The sequence below is a fragment of the Oncorhynchus clarkii genome, chromosome 16 (genome assembly GCF_045791955.1).
Source record: "Oncorhynchus clarkii lewisi isolate Uvic-CL-2024 chromosome 16, UVic_Ocla_1.0, whole genome shotgun sequence".
NCBI lineage: Eukaryota > Metazoa > Chordata > Actinopteri > Salmoniformes > Salmonidae > Oncorhynchus > Oncorhynchus clarkii.
This window is the reverse complement of record NC_092162.1, coordinates 9,455,791-9,477,347: the sequence shown is the minus strand read 5'-3', so window position 1 is coordinate 9,477,347 and position 21,557 is coordinate 9,455,791. Positions and strand designations below refer to the sequence as shown.

At 43.6% G+C, this 21,557-nt stretch overlaps 2 protein-coding genes and 1 non-coding gene across 4 annotated transcripts; 2 read left to right on the top strand and 1 right to left on the bottom strand.

The window, feature by feature from the left end:
• Positions 1-82: 82 nt before the first annotated feature.
• LOC139367926 (galactokinase 1) lies at positions 83-9,130 on the bottom strand. 2 transcript variants are annotated; one of them, XM_071106318.1, is made up of 8 exons: positions 8,723-9,130; positions 5,752-5,941; positions 5,317-5,436; positions 5,099-5,234; positions 4,785-4,966; positions 4,551-4,701; positions 4,268-4,430; positions 83-481 (listed from the first exon to the last, which is right to left on the bottom strand). In XM_071106318.1, the coding sequence occupies exons 1-8, from the start codon at positions 8,885-8,887 to the stop codon at positions 410-412; spliced, it is 1,179 nt and encodes a 392-aa protein (XP_070962419.1). In that variant the 5' UTR covers positions 8,888-9,130; the 3' UTR covers positions 83-409. The 2 variants fall into 2 exon arrangements, with proteins under 2 accessions (XP_070962419.1, XP_070962417.1); XM_071106316.1 differs by lacking the exon at positions 83-481 and adding an exon at positions 1,792-2,850 and having other exon boundaries at positions 8,723-9,101.
• A 446-nt stretch (positions 9,131-9,576) lies between these two features.
• Positions 9,577-9,649, top strand: trnaa-agc (transfer RNA alanine (anticodon AGC)). Its single transcript has one exon. It is a non-coding gene; the product is annotated as a tRNA-Ala (tRNA).
• Positions 9,650-15,990: 6,341 nt separating this feature from the next.
• On the top strand, positions 15,991-19,172 carry LOC139367440 (pepsin A-like). Its single transcript, XM_071105645.1, has 9 exons — positions 15,991-16,073; positions 16,502-16,652; positions 16,975-17,092; positions 17,302-17,420; positions 17,559-17,755; positions 18,009-18,125; positions 18,276-18,417; positions 18,636-18,734; positions 18,858-19,172. The coding sequence occupies exons 1-9, from the start codon at positions 16,018-16,020 to the stop codon at positions 18,993-18,995; spliced, it is 1,137 nt and encodes a 378-aa protein (XP_070961746.1). The 5' UTR covers positions 15,991-16,017; the 3' UTR covers positions 18,996-19,172.
• The last annotated feature ends 2,385 nt before the right edge of the window (positions 19,173-21,557 follow it).

Below are 21,557 nucleotides of genomic sequence, written 5' to 3'. Positions count from 1 at the left end.
GGTTTGGCTCCAAATGTAATATAAAAAGAATTTCCCCAAATCCATTTTCAGATGTTGCATGTATAAGGTCTCAAACTCATCCTGAAGTTTAGAAGATTGTTTATTGTTTATTTATAGTGGAACAATCATCCTATATTAATGGCACTTTTGTAATTGTACAAAACAACATTATTACAGTCTTTCAGACGCAACCACAAGAAATTATACTTTATTTGATTTTAGTGCTTGGCAATTACTAGCTGTATTCATATCTGAAGAAAAGTCTTACAATAGATTGCTTTGCCTGCTCATTTCACCCCCACAGGATTGATTAAACATTGCTACATAAGCGAACAAAAGATCCTAGAAAAATCAATAGGAATGTGTTGTTGTTTTTTTGTACATGATGGAAAAATGTAGTATTTGCTCTTCATAGACTCATGACCCGAGCTCCTTGTGAGGGAGTTGTGATGTAGAAAGTTGGGGATCCACTGTATCGCTCCTGTAGAGAGAGAAATCCAAAACTAATGAGTTAATTTATTTGCTTTTGAGTTAGTTCAAAATATTGAAAACAGTAATGTAAAGATACAAGTGAAGCCATCATCATCCTATTGCTTGCACATGCATGTTTCCTTCAGGATCTGCAAACAAAGCTGCATTGGGGACTGAGCAGATGGATAAGAGGAAGAGACAAGCGGTTTTCCAACCAGGCATCTTTCCTCTTCCATACTAATATTTTCCTCTCACATACTTCCTCCTTCCTCCATTCTAAAATTACACATCACATCCCCCTTCCTCGTACAGTACAGAGACAAAATGTTAGTACAGATGCCCTATGCCATCTGGACAAGAGGAATACCTAGTTGAGAATGCTATTCATTGACTACAGTTCAGCATTCAACACCCTAAAAGCCCCTCCAGTTCAGCATTCAACACCCTCCAAGCTCATCATTAAGCTCGAGGCCCTGGGTCTGAACCCCACCCTGTGCAACTGGGTCCTGACCTTCCTGACAGGCCGCCCCCAGGTGGTGAAGGTAGGAAACAACATCTCCACTTCGCTGATCCTCAACACTGGGGCCCCACAAGGGTGCATGCTCAGCATGCATGCCTCCAACTCAATCATCAAGTTTGCAGACAACGACAGTAGTAGGCCTAATTACCAACAATGATGAGACAGCCTACAGGGAGGAGGTGAGGGCCTTGGGTGTGTGGTACCAGGAAAATAACCTCTCACTCAACGTCAACAAAACAAAGGAGCTGATCGTGGACTTCAGGAAACAGCAGAGGGAGCACCCCCCTATCCACATCGACGGGACAGCAGTGGAGAAGTTGGAAAGCTTGAAGTTCCTCGGCGTACACATCACGGACAAATTGAAATGGTCCACCCACACAGCCAGTGCAGTGAAGAAGGCGCAAAGCGCCTCTTCAACATCAGGAGGGTGAATAAATGTGGCTTGTTTATTAAAGTGACTAGTGTTCAACTATTAATGTTTACATATTTAGCTCCTACACTCCTGTGTATATACTGTATTCTATTCTAATGCATCTCAGTCTGTTGCTCCGACATTGCTTGTCCAAATATTGATATATTCTTTATTCCATTCCTTTACTTTAGATTTGTGTGTATTGTTGTGAATTTCTTAGATATTACTTGTTAGATCTTACTGAACTGCTGGAGCTAGAAACAAAAGTATTTCGCTACACCCCCAACAACATCTGCTAAACATGTGTATGTGACCAATAACATTTTATTTTATTTGAGGAAAGGAACTTGAACCAGTCTGACTGATAGGGGGTTCAGGGAAAAATACATTTCATTTAGTAGTGTTTTTATTAAATTGATGAGCTGAAAACATATCTACAGACTGGTCAGTTTATTACACATTACACTGTAACACTGTTTAACAAAACAGTACCAACAAATGTACTCATACCCGCTCTGTGGAATGGTCAGATCACCCCTCCTACCAACGCAGCACACTCTCTCACAGACAATCCACAAACTCTAACACACCCTATCTCCATCTCTCTCTTTAACAAATGCACTGATCATCAACAGGACGAGCTGACAACCATTCCTTATTGTTGGGGACAGGGTCTATTCTGTAAAACCAGATGAAGGCCTACCCTACAGTTTAGAACGGACTCCACGGCAGGGCTACTGAGGTCAGAGTTCGTTAGAGGGTTCAGATGGCAGGATCAGTCTCAGCTTCACATCAAAGAGAGGATTGTAAACATTATAGATCGACCTTTCCAATGTTAGTAAAGTCTGTTAGTTATAGACCATTCATAAGCAGTAATTTTCAGAAGGTTGGAAACAATATAGGGTGACCTTTGTTATTTTAGTAAGTCTATGACTGGTGGTTCAGTGGTGAGCTGGAATGAGCTATATCACTAACGCACAAGCTGCAGAGTACGGCAGTTCAAAATGTCCATGGGGTCAGGGGTCACTGAGTCGACCCTAAAACCCTCCGCCAGAGACACCGTCAGCAGCTCCTCCACAAACCCGCGCATGTCTTTGACCTCACAGGGGCTGCGGCGCGGGATGATGACATCACATAGGTCCCCAGAGTGGGTCTGTGTGGCCCAAGAGTCCGAGATGACGAGTCCTCGGTACTGCTGTTTCTCATACTGGTCCTGGGGAAGTTCGTCTGGCCGGGGAACCCACTCCAGTTTGAGCCGGTTGTGGCGCTGGTCACTGGGGAGGGGGGAGGTAGGACCCTGGGTGTTACGGTAGGAGAAGCGCTCACAGAGGAGAACCAGAAAGGCACGCCAGGTACAGAAGATTTCGGCAGTGAGGATGCGCACTGAGCATGTGCGGAGTTCGTAGTTCTCGGGAGCACGGCGTAGGTTGAAGTGTAGCACGCGTACCTGGAATGAGAACGACAGGTTGATGCTGCAGTGCTAATGTGGAGGCACACCCACGATCCACATTAACCAACCCACATGCACACACGCATGCTTACACTACAAAGCTAGCAAACACGCAAAGAAAAAACACACACACACACACCTGGCAGTCCACATCCAAAAGCAGCATGGCTCCTCTGGGTGCGTCTCTCAGGCTGAGCGGTCCGGCCTCGACGCGCCGCCGTATCTCATCCAGTAGGGGGCGTATCTGGAAGAAATCTGCCTCCCTCCTCAGCAGCCTCATCTCAGAGAACCCCTCCGGCAGGTCCAGGGAGCTGGAACGCAGGAAGTTCAGGATATAGCGGAAAACTTTCCCATCGCGGTCGATGAACACGTTTCCTTGTTTGTCCCGGAGCGTGGAGATCTGTCCGGTGAACATAGCCCCCAGCATGGAGTCTTGGTAGCGTGTCAGAGTGTCCAGGGTCGTGGTGTAGATCTCCCCGCCAACGTTGAGAGACACGGGATCCGACAGGGAGTTACTGTTGCTATAAGTGTTGCTGTCCGGGGAGTTTAGGTTCAGCATCCTCAGGCACTGAGACGACCTCTGCTCAGGTTAGAACACAAGATTAGAACACTCTGGATTGGAAGTGGTGGAACTCTTGTGGAACACTCCTGTTCTTGTCTCTTTTCTATGGAATGCAGTGCTGTTCAAACAAACTTAGAAGTTTCAAGTGTCTTTTGTATCCTGAAGACACTTTGGTTTCAGAGGTGGAAGGGCGAATCTGTATCCGGGATATGAGCGAGTCACAAAAAGACCAGAGAATGATGAAAAGACAAAAATTATCAGAAAATATAGTCCCAGTGTGTCTGGAAGCTGGATCTGTAAAAAGCCGGTGTTCTGCGCAGGTTGATTTATCTATCAGTAGTTCTGTTTCTTCATGGTCTTGTGCTGTTTAGGATTCCTGTCAGTGAGCTGAGGCCTGGCTAGTTGCAAAAGGCTGTTTGTTTCAGAGCTGCTGGCAGTGGGAGACGGGAGAGAAGGACAGCGAGGCGACCGGACTCGAATGCTAATAAAGGAACGCTGCTAGCTTTTATTCTCCTGCCGTAACCCATGCTCAGTGCTCTCACACACACAGACAGGCGTGCACAAACACACACACACACACTCTCTCTCTCTCTCTCTCAGGGCTGTCCGGGTAAGACACAGCCCCGGGACCGAGCAGTTTGTCTTAAAGTGACAGAAGAGATTCTAAAAGTGCTTTTATCCACAGTGATTCGTTTGTGCAAGCTTGTCACCAAGTTCCCTTCACAGTGTGTGAATGGAGATGTTATTGCGGATGTTATTGCGGATGTAGCGAAATGCTTGTGTTCCTAGTTCCAACAGTGCAGTAATATCTAACAATTCACCTGCCGTGTGTGTGTGTGTGTTCTTCCTCACCTGTATGTGCTGCATGGTCCTGTCTATGGCTTCAGCCTGCAGTAGTGTGACGGTACATCCTCCAAACCCTCCCCCTGTCATCCTGCTGCCAAACACACCCTCCACCTCTACGGCTGCAGACACCAGCTCATCCAGCTCCTTGCAGCTCACTTCATACAAGTCCCTGACAGTAGGGAACACATTACCGAGGGATGCATTTCTATCATGGTTTTCATGCAGAAAAAAAGTATTCTGGACATTAACACATTGACTGAAGATTTCTATGAGGGTGTTCTCTATTCACCTGAGTGAGTTGTGGCTTTCTACCATGAGTTTGCCAAACTCTTTGTAGGCCCCTTTCTTCAGGGCCTCTGCTGCCTGGGCCGTCCGCTCTATCTCCTCAATTACATGACGAGCCCTTCGATAGGTCTCAACGTCCAATCGGCTCTTAGCATCTGGAACAATGGGGGGGGGATCACAATAAATATCAGAACACGATGATTGACTGTATTAGTCTAGAACATCCTCTCGTTCTTACCCTCCAGGTCCTTCAGTGTGGCATCTCTCAGGCTGGCCTTTTCCAAGATGGCAGCTGCCTCCTCACACTGTCGTCGTCTGCTAGGGTACTCGCTGCCCGTCAGAGAATGCTTCACGTTCGAGTTACTGATGAGGATGACAAGGCCTGGGTCTGACAGAGGGACAGGAGTGGCCTCCAGAGACCTGAGCGGACAACAGCAGTGTATTACACAGTAAAAAGACAGTAACAACCCTTTTAAGTACAGTGTTAGCGTTACTTTACCATGAGCCTATAGCATTAGCCATAACACTTGAGCCTATAACCATGCCTGTTACCTGCAGTCTATGAGTAGAGCATGAGCCTCCCTGCCCAGCACGGAGACAAACTGGTCCATGATGCCGCAGGGCACACCTGCATGGGTGTGTTCTGCCTTCTGGCACGCCACCGCCTTCGCCACCTTGTCCCCGTCATCTGAGGAGGGTAGTGGGATGGCATTATGACATCTAGCCTCACTCACAGACTATTGGATGTCACCCAAATATAGTCCACTCACCTGGCTTGAGCTGCTGTAGGAATGTGTACATGGCTACCTCTAGAGAGGCTGAGCTGGACAGACCGCCCCCTAGAGGGACACTACTGGCTATCACTGCCCTGAACCCTGGGACTGGAGGAGCTGAAGGGAGGGACGGGGAGAGACAGAGAGATAGAGGGGAAACAGAGAGAGGGTGTGAAAGATATAGAGATATAGAGAGGGGGGAGAGCGAGAGAAAGAGAGAGAGAGAGATATAGAGAGGGGGAGACAGCGATACATATATATATGAATGAGGGGGGGAGTGAGAGAGAGGGGGAGAGAGAGGACACAAAGGGGGAGAGAGAGAGAGACAGAGAGAGAGAGAGAGGAGACAAAGGGGGAGAGAGAGAGTGACACAACACATCACATTTCAACAGGACTCATGATGTGAAACATGAGGTATTGTTTTCCATTCACCTCTGTAGTGCTGCACCACTCCTTTGACATAATTGGCCCAGTTGGGTTTCCCAGGAGACAGAGGAGCCTTGTCATTGGGCAAATCAAAGTCCACTCTCCTGGGCTCCTCCACATCTTTAGCAGCAGTAATGATGGAGGCACTCTGGCCAGAGGTCCTACTGCCAACCACCACCGTCACCATGGGCAGAGCCTGGCACAAGGATGAAAGAGATACCGCATTGGAGATATGTGACTGACTGATGAGTGCTTCTGGGCTGGGGATCTGTAAAACCATGTTAATTAAATAGTACCCGCAAAACACCCGTCTCAAGGTCAACAGTGAAGAGGCGACTCTGGGATGCTGGCCTTCTAGGCAGAGTTGCAAAGAAAAAGCCATATCTCAGACTGGCCAATAAAAAGAAAAGATTAAGATGGGCAAAAGAACACAGACACTGGAGCATCCCGGAGTCACCTCTTCACTGTTGATGTTGAGACTGGTAATTTGAGGCTACTATTTAATGAAGCTGCCAGTTGAAGACTTGTGAGGCGTCTGTTTCTCAAACTAGACACTCTAATGTACCTGTCCTCTTGCTCAGTTGTGCACCGGGGCCTCCCACTCCTCTTTCTATTCTGGTTAGAGACAGTTTGCGCTGTTCTATGAAGGGAGTAGTACACAGCGTTGTACGAGATCTTCAGTTTCTTGGCAATTTCTCACATGGAATAGCCTCCATTTCTCAGAACAAGAATAGACTGACAAGTTTCAGAAGAAAGTTATTTGTTTCTGGCCACTTTGAGCCTGTAATCGAACCCACAAATGTTGATGCTCCAGATGCTCAACTCGTCTAAAGAAGGCCAGTTTTATTGCTTATTTTATCAGAACAACAGTTTTCAGCTGTGCTAACATAATTGCAAAAGGGTTTCTAATGATTAATTAGCCTTTTAAAATTATAAACTTGAATTTGCTAACACAATGTGCCATTGGAACACAGGAGTGATGGTTGCTGATAATGGGCCTCTGTAGATATTCCATAAAAAAATCTGCCGTTTCCAGCTACAATAGTAATTTACAACATTAACAATGTCTACACTGTATTTCTGATCAATTTGATGTTATTTCAATGGATAAGAAAATGGGGTTTACTTTCAAAAACAAGGACATTTCTAAGTGACCCCAAACTTCTGAACGGTAGCGTACATCTCCAATGTCTCCTTTGCTTCTGGGCTGGGTATCTGTACAGCCATGTCATGTACATTTCCAATGTCTCCTCGCCTACATACAATGACCCTATACTAATCAATAACCACATACAGTACCAGTCAACATTTTGGACACACCACCACATTTAAGGGTTTTTCTTGATTTGTACTATTTTCTACTGTAGAATAATAGTGATGACATCACAACTATGAAAATACCCATATTATGGAATCATGTAGTAACCAAAAAAGTGATAAACTAATCCAAATATGTTTTATATTTGAGATTCTTCAAAGTAGCCAGCCTTTGCCTTGATGACCGCTTTGCAAACTCTTGGCATTCTCTCAACCACCTTCATGAGGTAGTCACCTGGAATGCATTTCAATTAACACGTGTGCCTTGTTAAATGTTAATTTGTGAAACGTCTTTCCTTCTTAATGCGTTTGAGCCAATCAGTTGTGTTGTGACAAGGTAGGGGGGTATACATAAGATATCCATTTGGCAAGAACAGCTCAAATAAGCAAAGACAAACGACAGTCCATCATTACTGAAAGACATGAAGGTCAGTCAATCCGGAACATTTCAAGATCTTTGAAAGTTTCTTCAAGTGCAGTCGCAAAAACCATCAAGGGCTATGATGAAACTGGTTCTCATGGGGACCACCACAGGAAAGGGAGACCCAGAGTTACCTCTGCTGCAGAGGATACATTCATTAGAGTTAACTGCACCTCAGATTGCAACCTAAATAAATGCTTCACAGAGTTCAATTAATATCTCAACATCAACTGTTCAGAGGAGACTGTGTGAATCAGGCCTTCATGGTCAAATTGCTGTAAAGAAACCCCTACTATAGGACACCAAAGAAGAGACTTGATTGGGCCGAGAAACACGAGCAATGGACATTAGATCGTTGGAAATCTGTCCTTTGGTCTGATGAATCCATATGTGAGATGGTTGGTTCCAACCGCAGTGTCTTTGTGAGACGCAGAGTAGGTAGACGGATGATCTCATGTGTGGTTACCACCGTGACGCATGGTGGAGCAGGTGTGATGTTTTGGGGGTGCTTTGCTGGTGACACTGTCTGTGATTTATTTAGAATTCAAGGCACACTTAACCAGCATGGCTGCCACAGCATTCTGCAGCGATATGCCATCCCATCTGGTTTGCGCTTGAGCCTGCCTGCCCAGCACAAACTATCATTTGTTTTTCAACAGGACAATGACCCAAAATCCACCTCTGGGCTGTGTAAGAGTTATTTGACCAAGGAGAGTGATGGAGTGCTGCATCAGATGACCTGAACTCCACAATCACCTGACCTCAACCCATTTGAGATGGTTTGGGATGATGTATCCAACAAGCGCTCAGCATATGTGGGAACTCCTTCAAGACTGTTGGAAAAGCATTCCTCACGAAGCTGGTTGAGAGAATGCCAAGAGTGTCATCAAGACAAAGGGTGACTACTTTGAGAAATCTCAAATATAAAATATATTTTGATTTAACACTTTTTTGGTTACTACATGATTCCCTATGTGTTATTTCATTGTTTTGACGTGTTCACTAATAGTCTACAATGTAGAATAATAAAATTAAATAAATCAAGATAATAAAGAAAAACCCATGAATGATTAGGTGTATTCAAACTCTTGACTGGTACTGTACTTCAGCTGTCAATACAAACGGCAGGGAGTTCATTTATCTGTGTACCCCTTGTGGACTGGACTATATAAGTGACACTTTACAGTCCTAAATAAACAACCATTGATATCATAAACACAACATTCATGACATTATTACCATAGGGAGGACGAATCCTTGGTTGTAGTCGATGTGCTCCCCAATCAGATTGACCCTGCCTGGGGCACACACTGCCACCTGTGGACCATCTCCCCCGAAGCTCTGCTCGTACACACGTCGAGCCTCGGCAACCAACTCAGACACACTCGGGACTGGACTGGCCATGAATGGAGCAGACGAGTAGAGTAGACAAAACACGAATTCAACACGAGTCCAAAATCCTGCAGCAGCACTTTGTAAACTTCAACCATTAGAATCTTACGTGAGATACCGTTTGAATCACGAAAAATAATAGTGTATTACAAGTTTTTTTTTAAACGAATAAATCTTTCTTGGAGTTGGATTAACGTTACAACATGATTGTGATAATATGACATATGTCAGCTGACTCACTTCCTGAATTGAGCTGGTTTGTTTTTACCCTGCGATTGGCTTAGAAAGGTCACACGACACTGTCAGCTGCGTCCCTTCCCGAAAACTAATGTACAAGGAAATAGACTTTAATTGAAATGACTAGTAAACGTCTACAATACAAAATACTTTTTTTTTTGTCGGTGAAATAGATTATGTGACAAATAGCGCATGGAAACGCTTTTTTTTTTACAAATATTTTCATGAATAACCATTATGTCTAAGTCATTGGACTCACGTAATGTTATGTCCTGTTGTTCTCGCTACAACCATCCCCTTTTAGGTAGAATGCGCATATCTTTTTGTGTTAATATTATAGTTTTCGCTTAAAAATCATTCAACTAGTGGATGAAACCTAGCCATTGATAACTAATTGGCCCAGTACTGTAAACTCTTGCAGTGATGTGAGTCTAGTACTCAAAACTTCCTTTGTAACAACAGCTGGGGGATTAGCTCAAATGGTAGAGCGCTCGCTTAGCATGCGAGAGGTAGCGGGATCGATGCCCGCATCCTCCAATACTTTTCGCAGCAACTCCCGAGGTATCAAAAGCAACGTATTTGTGTAGTGAATATTTATTATCCAATACAATGCATGTTCAATACGTTACCATGCCTTCCCTCTATCTCTTTCAGTAGAGGGCGGTATGTTCTCATCCAACTAGAGATAACTGCCTAAATAAAGGAAACAACTGAGTAAACGAGGGATACAAAGTATATTGTCACTGCACTCTACCGTTTTTTACTTCACTACATTCCTAAAGACACTTACTGTATGTACTTTTTACTTCATACATTTTCCCTGACACTCAAAAGTACTCGTTACATTATGAATGGCCAGAATGACAGGAAAATGGTCCAATTCACGCATGTATCAAGGGAACATCCCTGGTCATCCCTATTGTCTCTGATCTGTCGGACTCACTAAACACACATGCTTTGTTTGTCTGTGTTGGAGTGTGCCCCTGGTTATCTGTGAATAAAAAACAAGACAATGATGCCAACTGTAGAGCCTGTGCAATTTCAACCAGTGTTGATCATTCAGGCCAATATCAAGTGTATTTTTTAAAATAATTAATAAACAATTGGTTCGTGACCAACCCTTCAAAGATGTATGATTTAAAGTCGGAAGTTATTGCACAAAATAAATCAAATAATATACATTCAAGGAGATGGAGAAAAGGAGAGGGAAGGGAGGAGAAGTGCTGAAATTAGGTCCCGCTGCTATGGAGATGTTTCTCACCATTCCTATGATGTCTGGAATGCTAAAGACACACACACACACACACACACACACACACACACACACACACACACACACACACACACACACACACACACACACACACACACACACACACACACACACACACACACACAAATCAAATCAAATTTAATTATATAGCCCTTCGTACATGAGCTGATATCTCAAAGTGCTGTACAGAAACCCAGCCTAAAACCCCAAACAGCAAGCAATGCAGGTGTAGAAGCACGGTGGCTAGGAAAAACTCCCTACAAAGGCCAAAACCTAGGAAGAAACCTAGAGAGGAACCAGGCTATGAGGGGTGGCCAGTCTTTTTCTGGCTGTGCCGGGTGGAAGGAGTCATCATGCCAGGTAGTCCTGAGGCATGGTCCTAGGGCTCAGGTCCTCCGAGAAAGAGAGAAAGAGAGAATTAGAGAGAGCATACTTAAATTCACACCGGACACCGGATAAGACAGGAGAAGTACTCCAGATATAACAAACTGACCCTAGCCCCCCGACACATAAACTACTGCAGCATAAATACTGGAGGCTGAGACAGGAGGGGTCAGGAGACACTGTGGCCCCATCCGATGATACTAAAAACAGCTTACGCCACCCGCAGAGGGAAGGTGAGGGAACGTTCCAACGCTGTGGTCTGGACCTGTTTCACCTGGAGACCGACAACACGGGTAAATGCTGTAGCCTTACATTGCCAGACTTCATAGTCTCATATTCACATGCCTACTGGAACACAAGGAAGGCAGAAGATTGAGGCTTTAGGTAGTACTATTTCAAATAGGTAACACGACAATACCTATTTGTGTGTGTGTGTCCTGGGTCGTAGTAAGTGCAGCATGCAGTGGTGTGGGACCCTCAGTCAGACCTCCTGTTCTACACCCCCAGCCCATAACGTCTTCCCACAGCCATGCCTTGGCGTCATCCCTGGGTCCTTCCCGTCTGCCTCTAGATGACGAAAGCCCTGATGAAGCTACGCCTCACCCTATTCACCCCCCCCCACCCCCCTCCCTCAACTCCCTCCCCTCCTCCCCTGCATGTGTGGGTCCATCCCTGTCTGACCTGCCTCCAGACCCCAGCTACAGCCACAGTCACAACCTGCAATCCAAGGTCCTAACCCTGTCTGACGTGTGTGTGACAACACCTAAAACAGTGGTGTTTCAGAGGAGGACCTGCTGAGGTCTATAGCAGCATACACAGGAGTGTCCAACAGTCCCTCAACATCAGACAGTAGCTGCTACTCCCCCGGGAACACTTCTCTGTTCCACACGTAAGACCTGCCTGACCACTACACTCCAGACCTAAGCTCTAGACATACTGTATCTGGCCCTGACTAAATGCTCCCAACATATTTCCTGCAATGAACATATGCTGTACCGTTTATATTTCTGGTTTTATTCTTGACATTGATCATCTAACTCTCTTCCTCTCCTCATTCTTGTAAACCCCATTACCCCTCTCTCCTGCCCTCCCTCCATCAATTAATCCCTCCCTCCCTTGCATTTGCAGTTCCTCCCCTGAGTCTGCCTTTCTCCAACCTCACCCACACCCACCCAGAGACACCTAACTCTCTGAGGCAACAAAGCCCACCCACAGGCCTGGGCGTGGGCACCAGGCCTTCCAGGTGTCCTGGAGCCAGCCAGTTTCCTAGACATCGAGGCAGACACTCAGGGAGCTCTCACTCGGCTGATTCAGCTGAGAGGCCCCCCCAGGCTTCTAGTGGAGGTGGAAATGATCAACATGAAGGCCCTGGAGCGAGGTGCAGGGCAAACCTGGATTTCAGAAGGCCCTGAGACAGACAGAGATTGAGAGAGTGAGAGAGAAATCGAGAGAGAGAGAGTGACATAGATTCAAGTGCCTACTACTATGTGTATGTAGTGTATGAATCTTTAAGATTCCACTAAGATATGAAGTGTGTACTATACTTCAAGATACAAGTTTTCCCACTGTTGTTTACCTATTTTTTAGTGCTTCTGCGTTTGAAATTCTACATTGTAGAATAATAGTGAAGACATAAAATCTCTGATATTAGACATATGAAATCATGTAGTAACCAAAAAAGTGTTCAACAAATAGTAGCCACCCTTTGCCTTGATGACAGCTTTGCACCCTCTTGGCATTCTCTCAACCAGCTTCACCTGGAATGCTTTTCCAACAGTCTTGAAGGAATTCCCACATATGCTGAACACTTGTTGGCTGCTTTTCCTTCCCTCTGCAGTCAAACTCATCCCAAACCATCTCAAATGGGTTGAGGTCGGGGGATTGTGGGGGCCAGGTCATCTGATGCAGCACTCCATCACTCTCTTTCTTGGTCAAATAGCCCTTACACAGCCTAGAGGTGTGTTGGATCATTGTTCTGTTGAAAAACAAATTATAGACCCACTAAGTGCAGATGATTGTCCCAGACCAGATGGGATGGCGTATCGCTGGAGAATGCTGTGGTAGCCATGCTGGTTAAGTGTGCCTTGAATTCTAAATAAATCACGGACAGTGTCACCAGCAAAGCACCTCAACAGAATCACACCTCCTCCTCCATGCTTCACGGTGGGAACCACACACGCAGAGATCATCCGTTCGCCTACTCTGCGTCTCAGAAAGACACAATGGTTGGAACCAAAAATCTCAAATTTGGACTAATCAGACCAACGGAATGATTTCCACTAGTCTAATGTCCATTGCTCGTGTTTCTTGGCCCAATCAAGCCTCTTTTTCTTATTGGTGTCCTTTAGTAGTGGTTTCTTTGCAGCAAGTCGAACATGAAGGCCTGATTCATGCAGTCTCCTCTGAAGAGTTGATGTTGAGAAGTGTCTGTGACGTGAACTCTTTGAAGCATTTATTTGGGCTCCAACCTGAGGTGCAGTTAACTCTAATGAACTTATCCTCTGCAGCAGAGCTAACTCTGGGTCTTCCATTCCTGTGACGGTCCTCATGAGAGCCAGTTTCATCATAGCGCTTGATGGTTTTGCGACTGCACTTGAAGAAAACTTCAAAAGTTCTTGACATTTTCCAGATTGACTGACCTTCATGTCTTAAAGTAATGATGGACTGTAATTTCTCTTTGCTTATTTGAGCTGTTCTTGCCATAATATGGACTTGCTCTTTTACCAAATAGGGCTATCTTCTGTATACCACCCCTACATTGTCACACTACAACTGATTGGCTGAAACGCATTAAGAAGGAAAGAAATTCCACAAATGAACTCTTTACAAGGCACACGTGTTATTTGAAATGCATTCCAGGTGACCTCATGAAGCTGGTTGAGATAATGCCAAGAGTTTGCAAAGCTGATTTGTTTATAACTTATAGTGTAACACTTATAACACTTAACACAAACAATAGTTTTGGCAAGTCGGTTAGGACATCTACTTTGTTTACAGACAGATTATTTCACTTACAATTCACTGTATCACAATTCCAGTGGGTCAGAAGTTTACATACACTAAGTTGACTGTTCCTTTAAACAGCTTTGAAAATTCCATAAAAGGATATCATGGCTTTAGAAGTTTCTGATAGGCTAATTGACATAATTTGAGTCAATTGGAGGTGTACCTCTGGATGTATTTCAAGGCCAACCTTCAAACTCAGTGCCTCTTTGTTTGACATCATGGGAAAATCAAAAGAAATCAGCCAAGACCTCAGAAAAATAATTGTAGACCTCCACAAGTCTGGTTCATCCTTGGGAGCAATTTCCAAATGCCTGAAGGTACCACATTCATCTGTACAAACAATGATACGCAAGTATAAACACCTTAGGACCACGCAGATGTCATACCGCTCAGGAAGGAGACACGTTCTACCTCCTAGAGAGGAACTTACTTTAATGTGAAAGGTGCAAGTCAATCCCAGAACAACAGCAAAGTACCTTGTGAAGATGCTGGAGGAAACAAGTACAAAAGTATCTATATCCACAGTAAAACAAGTCCTATATCGACATATTCTGAAAGGCAGCTCAGCAAGGAAGGAGCCACTGCTCCAAAACCGCCATAAAAAAGCCAGATTACAGTTGGCAACTGTACATGGGGACAAAGATCGTACTTTTTGGAGAAATGTCGGCTGGTCTGATGAAATAAAAATAGAACTGTTTGGCCATAATGACCATTGTTATGTTTGGAGGAAAAAGTGGGAGGCTTGCAAGCCAAAGAACACCATCCCAACCGTGAAGCACGGGGGTGGCAGCATCATGTTGTGAGGGTGCTTTGCTGCAGGAGGGACTGGTGCACGTCACAAAATAGATGACATCATGGAGAGAAAAAAATTACGTAATATGTTGAAGCAACATCTCAAGACATCAGTCAGGAAGTTAAAGCTTGGTCGCAAATGGGTCTTCCAAATGGACTGAAAAAGCTTTTGCAAGCATGGAGGCCAACAAACCTGACTCAGTTACTCTGTCAGGAGGAATGGGCCAAAATTCACCCAACTTATTGTGGGAAGCTTGTGGAAGGCTACCTGAAACGTTTGACCCAAGTTAAACAATTTAAAGGCGATGCTACCAAAGACACTCAATTAGTATGTAAACTTCTGACCCACTGGGAATGTGATGAAATAAATAAAAGCTGAAATAAAAAAATTCTCACTACTATTATTCTGATATTTCACATTCTTAAAATAAAGTGGTGATCCTAACTGACCTAAGACAGGGAATTTTTACTAGGATGAAATGTCGGGAATTGTGAAAAACTGAGTTGAAATGTATTTGGCTAAGGTGTATGTAAACTTCTGACTTCAACTGTACGTATTCTGGAGGTTGGGATTGTTTACATTTTACTTCTTGTGTATCTATTATATAATAAAATATTTAAATAGGATTCTTTTTTAAATCTGAAAGGACATATATATTTTTCTTGATGATCAATGAAGACATATGGCCACTTGGCCCAGAAGTAACATTGTGTTTTGTGTTGAATGTCCATTATGTTTTCTATTTGAAACATATAGTGACATTCATCTTTAAATAATCACCAAGATATTTGTTAACATTGTGAATGTTCTCGTGAATGTGCCATGTTAGTTAATGAAATAATCCCTGGCTGATAGGTATCGTGTCCTAACAGAGATGCAGTAGCCTTAATAAGGCTGCCTAATCCAAAAGTAAACCGTGTGAGGGAAAGGTGTGCTGATAGGAGGGTATTTGGAAGTGGGGACCTTTACTTTATATCACTGAGTCTACACAAGTCATCTCATATCCTAGAGAGAAGTCTGGCAGGTTAGCCATTATATGATTAGAACTGGCACTTTTCAACAGTATACATACACACATTACTGTAATGTAGCCGTTGGAACCAACATACTGTACAGGTTATCGTCAGATTGACATTGTCTCGAGGTCGTCCATTATTTCACCATTACTTATCATGGCATGTGGATACTCTCTTATCGTAGCGATAAAGGAACGCAGAGTTAGAACTGTGGACCGTCTGTATATAAGACAACACACACACATGTCTCAGATCACTCATCCACAGGCATCTACAGGTGAGTCTGGTTCCTCTCAAGGTCTCTACCTTGCCTTGTTTGCGCTGAGCAAAAGAATTGCGATACATTGCGTTTGATGGATTGATTGACAAATTGCTTCTTTGCACAGGTGAACGAGTTCCACAGGTGACTGCTGAGGAGACCAGACATCACATCATGAAGTGGGCTATCGTTCTGTGTGCCGTGGTGGCACTCTCCGAATGCATCATCCAGTACGTTAATCATGCTATACCCCTGCTATACTCCTGCTATACTCCTGCTATACTCCTGCTATACTCCTGTTATACTCCTGCTATACACCTGTTATACTCCTGCCATACTCCTGTTAGACTCCTGATATACCCCTGCTATAATCCTGCTATACTCCTGCTATTCTCCTGCTATACTCCTGCTATACTCCTGCTATACTCATGCTATTCTCCTGCTATACTCATGTTATATTACTGCTATCCCCCTATATTTACATTACGCAACAGATCAGAAGGCAGTGAAAGGTTTAATACCCCGAAATGAGTGAATGATTTGAATAGTCACACACAGTTGTTTAGCCTATGTTGTCATAACATTTATTACAATGGTTTTACCAGAAACCTGCTGGAACTGAGCTGCTTGCCCAACCAGACTTTGTCCTCCTCCACAGGGTGCCGCTGATCAAGGGGAAGAGTGCCAGGGAGAGCCTGGAGGAGCAGGGTCTGTGGAATGAGTACAGAGGGAAGTTCCCTTTCAACCCCACCAGGTTTGACGACCAGAGCCTATATGTCTCCAGCGAGCAGATGACCAACGACGCTGATGTAAGCATGAGAATGGATAGCACTTAACACGTTCCACTATGTAAGGCAGCAGAGAAGGCTGAAGCAAGTCTTTTGGCCTCTTCTTCCTAAATTAATTATTGATCAACCAGGGAAACTTTAGTTTGAAATCAACAATTCGATTACTGATGACCTATAGGTATTCTGGTGTAATTCAGCTAATTCTTATAATATCATAGGGTAGGGGGAGGTATTCATTAATACAAATGATTATTTCATTATTTGATCTTCTCTAGTTGGCGTACTTTGTAGGGGGAGGTATTCATTAATACAAATTATTATTTCATTATTTGATCTTCTCTAGTTGGCTTACTTTGGAGTGATCTCCATTGGAACTCCACCTCAGTCCTTCACTGTCATCTTTGACACTGGATCATCCAACCTGTGGATTCCCTCCGTCTACTGCAGCAGCGCAGCTTGCGGTTTGTAACACACACACGCCTAAACACACACACACACACGCACACACACACACACGCCTAAACACACACACACACACACACACACACACACACACACACACACACACACACACACACACACACACACACACACACACACACACACACACACGCCCAAACACACACACACACAAACACTCCCAGGCTAATCGTGTCTCCCCTCCTTCCAGCCAACCACAACAGGTTTAACCCCGGTTTGTCCTCTACCTACAAGAATGCTGGGAAGAGCCTGTCCATCCAATACGGTACTGGCAGTATGACTGGCTTCGAGGGCTTTGACACCGTTGTGGTAAGGAACAGAATTCATCACAACAACATGAGGACTGGAAACATTTTTTAGGTTTCAGTACTATCTCAAATATTATCCTTCCTTCTTCGTCTCCCCTCTTCTTCTCCTCCTCTTCATCCTCTTCCTGGTCCTCTGTAGGTGGGTGGGATCCCTGTGAAGAACCAGATCTTTGGGCTGAGTCAATCGGAGGCACCCTTCATGGCTCATATGAAGGCTGATGGTATCCTGGGTCTGGCTTACCCCCGCCTGGCTGCCTCTCAGGCCACACCAGTCTTTGACAACATGATGACCCAGCATCTCGTCAACCAGGACATGTTCTCTGTCTACTTGACTCGGTGAGTGGTCAGAGTGGAGGTCAACCAGGGCTATTTCTGAAATGGAACCCTATTGCCTGTATAGTGCACTACTGTTGACCAGAACTACATGGCTCCCACAAACCATTATGGCTTGCCAGACATGGAAATATTAACTGACGCAACTTCTCTCTCTCTCTCTCTCTCTCTCTCTCTCTCTCTCTCTCTCTCTCTCCCCCTCTCTCCCCTCACCCCCCCCCTCTCCCTCTTGCTCTCTGTTGTCGTCCATCTCCAGTAACTCTGCGGTAGGTAGCATGGTGACCTTCGGAGGAGTTGACACCAACCACTACTACGGCCAGATCGCATGGATCCCCCTGTCCTCTGAGATGTACTGGCAGATCACCGTCGACAGGTACTGTTGCAGTTACAGTACATTTTATAGGGTTATAAATGGTTATTAATGGGTTATATAATCCTATGTAACTGGAAGATGAAATGGTTAAGTACAGATCTCAAGCAGCCATCTCTTCCTGATCTGTGTATATCTGTGTGTCCATTGCAGTGTGACTGTGAACGGCCAGATTGTGGCCTGTAACGGCGGCTGCCAGGCTATCGTGGACACCGGTACCTCTAATATTGTGGGACCTCAGGCCGACATCTCCAGCATGGCCCGTGCTGTGGGAGCCTACTCCGCCAACGGTGACGTAAGTCATGTGATATTGTTTTGGTGATGTGTCACAAAGAACCAGGCATAACGTTGTGTTAATGATGTGTTCCCATCACCACTACTGACATAACTCAACAAGAACCAGAAAATAACTCACACAGTCTACCTCACAAAGCAAATGCTGTTTAATTCATTGTCTTTCTCTCCTCTCATACCTCTCTCTCCTCCCTCTATTTGTCTCTCTCTCTTTTTCAGAATGTGGTGAACTGTAACAACATCAACAACATGCCATCGATGGTCTTCCACATCCACGGACAGGCCTTCACTCTCCCAGCCTCCACCTACGTCCGCCAGGTGTGTGTGTGTGTGTTTGTGTGTGTGTGTGTGTGTGTGTGTGTCTGTGGTATATCTTACGTTGCCATGAAGTGATCGTAACATTGTTTTGACAAGTTCTCTCTCTCTCTGCCACCCGTACAGTCCACCTACTATGGCTGCCGTACCGGTCTCTCGTCTAGTAGCTCCGACCTGTGGATTCTGGGTGACATCTTCATCCGACAGTACTATTCCATCTTCAGCAGAGCCCAGAACATGGTGGGTCTGGCCCTGGCTAGATAATCCAACACAGATCAACAATGGATCCCGTAATGCCATATGAACAACCAAATGAGGGTGTCTCTCCAGTGCAATCGTATCTATTCTAAAGCTAATTTGAGTAGTTTGTGATAGGAAGAGATACTGCTCTATGTCTAGAATTGTTATTAGTTCATTCAAAATATTAAACAAGTTTTGGCATGATAAAGGAGTCTGATGGTCTTTTTTGGTTCATTCGTGCTATGATTATGAATAAAGCATGCACTGCATTATCAATCTGGAAACATAAAAACTGTCTATTAATCTATTAACTTCCTTTCCTGTAGTGCCACCATGTGGCCAATAATGTCACTACTCTATGGCCCCAAACTCTGTGCCAAAACTGGCAGAGTTGGTTGGAGATTTGGACTTGCTGTGTCAAGCAAAAGTAGGCAACCACTTCACTGAGCCAGCCAGTCCTTTGATAATGACAAGGCACATTGGATTATGGATGTTAATACTCTCAAGGACACGGTCGTCGTAAAATATTTAAAAAATGCCGCTTTGCCCAGCTCTCTGCTAAATACCACTCTCCTGAGAGTGGTAATGATTTAAATATACACTAGATCAGTGGTTCCCCCACTCTTTATAGTCCCGTACCCCTTCAAACATTCAACCTCCAGCTGCGTACCTCCTCCAGCACCAGGGTCAGCTACATATGGACAATACCAAAATAAATGATCTAATGACTCTGCCTCCTCACAGCAGAATCTGCAGAGCTGGGAAGATTGTATATATATATATATATAACATTCTATCAGTTGCAAGAATTTTGTATAGTAATTTAAATTGAAGAATTTGAAGTTCTGCATCCGGCGTTGTTTTGCGTATCAATTCATAAACCATGTGCCATGGAATGGGTACATCGAAAATCTCTTCCCAATTATTTTGCAATTTATATGGCACAGCTGTCAGTTTTTGGTCCTTAATTAAATGAAATTGGTATATGTTTTTATTTATCACACTTTTCTTTAACCATTTATGTTCTTTAATACAGGGCCGACATACAAGTTCCTTACTTTTTTTCCCCTTCTACTTGCCTCTTCCATTTTTGTTGTAATGCTGCAATAATTTGTTGTAATTTTGGGTAGAGCATATGTCTGTGTTAGCTGCATGTGTGACATAACTCCACCTGTCCTATTTTTGATATCATTCACAAAAATTATATATTTAAAAAAAACTTCTTCAAAAAATACAGTTTTTTTTTAATCAATTAGTATATTTGAATTTAACCACAATATTTGTTGTATTATTTGTTCTGTCTTTTCAGGTGGATTAAACTGAAATTGCAACCAACTTTCTAAGGCTTGTTTAAAAAATAAAGATATTTTGGAGATAATTTCCTTTTAGAACAATCAAAAGTGGGTGGGTGTGATCTGGGGCGGCAGTCAGGCTAGTGGTTAGAGTGCTGGACTAGTAACCAGAAGGTTGCAAGTTCAAACCCCCGGGCTGACAAGGTGCAAATCTGTTGTTCTGCCCCTGAACAGGCAGTTAACCCACTAGGCAGTCATTGAAAATAAGAATGTGTTCTTAACTGACGTGCCTAGTTAAATAAAGGTCAAATCTGAATAAAGGGAAAAAGGCCCTTCTTGAACATAGGATGAGACATTTGTACCAATTTACTAGAGAACCAGTTCCAAATAAAATTGATTATTTTTATGTTCATATAATTTAAAAAGCCACTAGGTCACTAGGTGTACGCAAAACCAGAAGCAAATTGGTCAACTGTGATATGACTAAAGAGTTAATCAGGGTGATTTTTCCATAAATAGACAGGTATTTTCCTTTCCATGGTAGCAAGATTTTATCTATTTTTGCTAACTTTCTATAAACATTTATTGGAGTGAGATCATTTCTTTCTTTTGGGATTTGTATACCAAGTATGTCCACATATCGGTCATACCATTTTATTAGTAAACTACATGGTAATGTAAAATTTGAATTTTTTAGTGATCCAATACGTAATATACTATCATAATTTGATTTTAATCCAGAGAGAATAGCAAAAGTTTTTAGGTCCTCTATGAGGCCGTGGAGACACTCTAATTGTGGTTTTAAAAGAAAACATGAATCATCAGCGTACAATGACACCTTAGTTTTTAAGCCACGTATTTCTAAGCCCTTAATATTATTGTTTGATCTAATCTTAACAGCTAACATTTCAATGGCAATAATAAATAGATATGCCGATAGTGGACAACCTTGTTTTACTCCGCTAGAGACTTTAAAACTTTCTGAGATGTAGCCATTATTTACAATTTTACACCTAGTATTACTATACATAACTTAAACCCATTTTAAATAGAATCCCCAAAATTGAAATAATCTAGGCATTTATATATAAACTCCAGTCGTACTTTATCAAAAGCCTTTTCAAAATCAGCTATGAAAACCTGGCCTGGTGTCCCCGATATTTCATAGTTTTCTATTGTTTCCAGTACTTGTTTTATATGATCCCCAATGTATCGTCCATGTAAAAAACCTGTCTGATTTGAATTAATTATATCTGACAATACTTGTTAATTCTATGCGCAAAGCATTTTGCAA

What these genes read in the sequence shown, in the direction of transcription:
- LOC139367440 (XM_071105645.1), top strand. Translation starts at nt 16,018, where the DNA reads ATGAAGTGGGCTATCGTTCTGTGTGCCGTGGTGGCACTCTCCGAATGC. An exon ending in CTGCAGCAGCGCAGCTTGCG is followed by an intron (nt 17,093 to 17,301) that starts GTTTGTAACACA and finishes CCCTCCTTCCAG; the next exon opens with CCAACCACAACAGGTTTAAC. An exon ending in TGGCAGATCACCGTCGACAG is followed by an intron (nt 18,126 to 18,275) that starts GTACTGTTGCAG and finishes TGTCCATTGCAG; the next exon opens with TGTGACTGTGAACGGCCAGA.
- LOC139367926 (XM_071106316.1), bottom strand. Translation starts at nt 8,887, where the DNA reads ATGGCCAGTCCAGTCCCGAGTGTGTCTGAGTTGGTTGCCGAGGCTCGA. An exon ending in AAGGATTCGTCCTCCCTATG is followed by an intron (nt 5,942 to 8,722) that starts GTAATAATGTCA and finishes TCCTTGTGCCAG; the next exon opens with GCTCTGCCCATGGTGACGGT. An exon ending in GGACCATGCAGCACATACAG is followed by an intron (nt 2,851 to 4,267) that starts GTGAGGAAGAAC and finishes TTCTCATTCCAG; the next exon opens with GTACGCGTGCTACACTTCAA.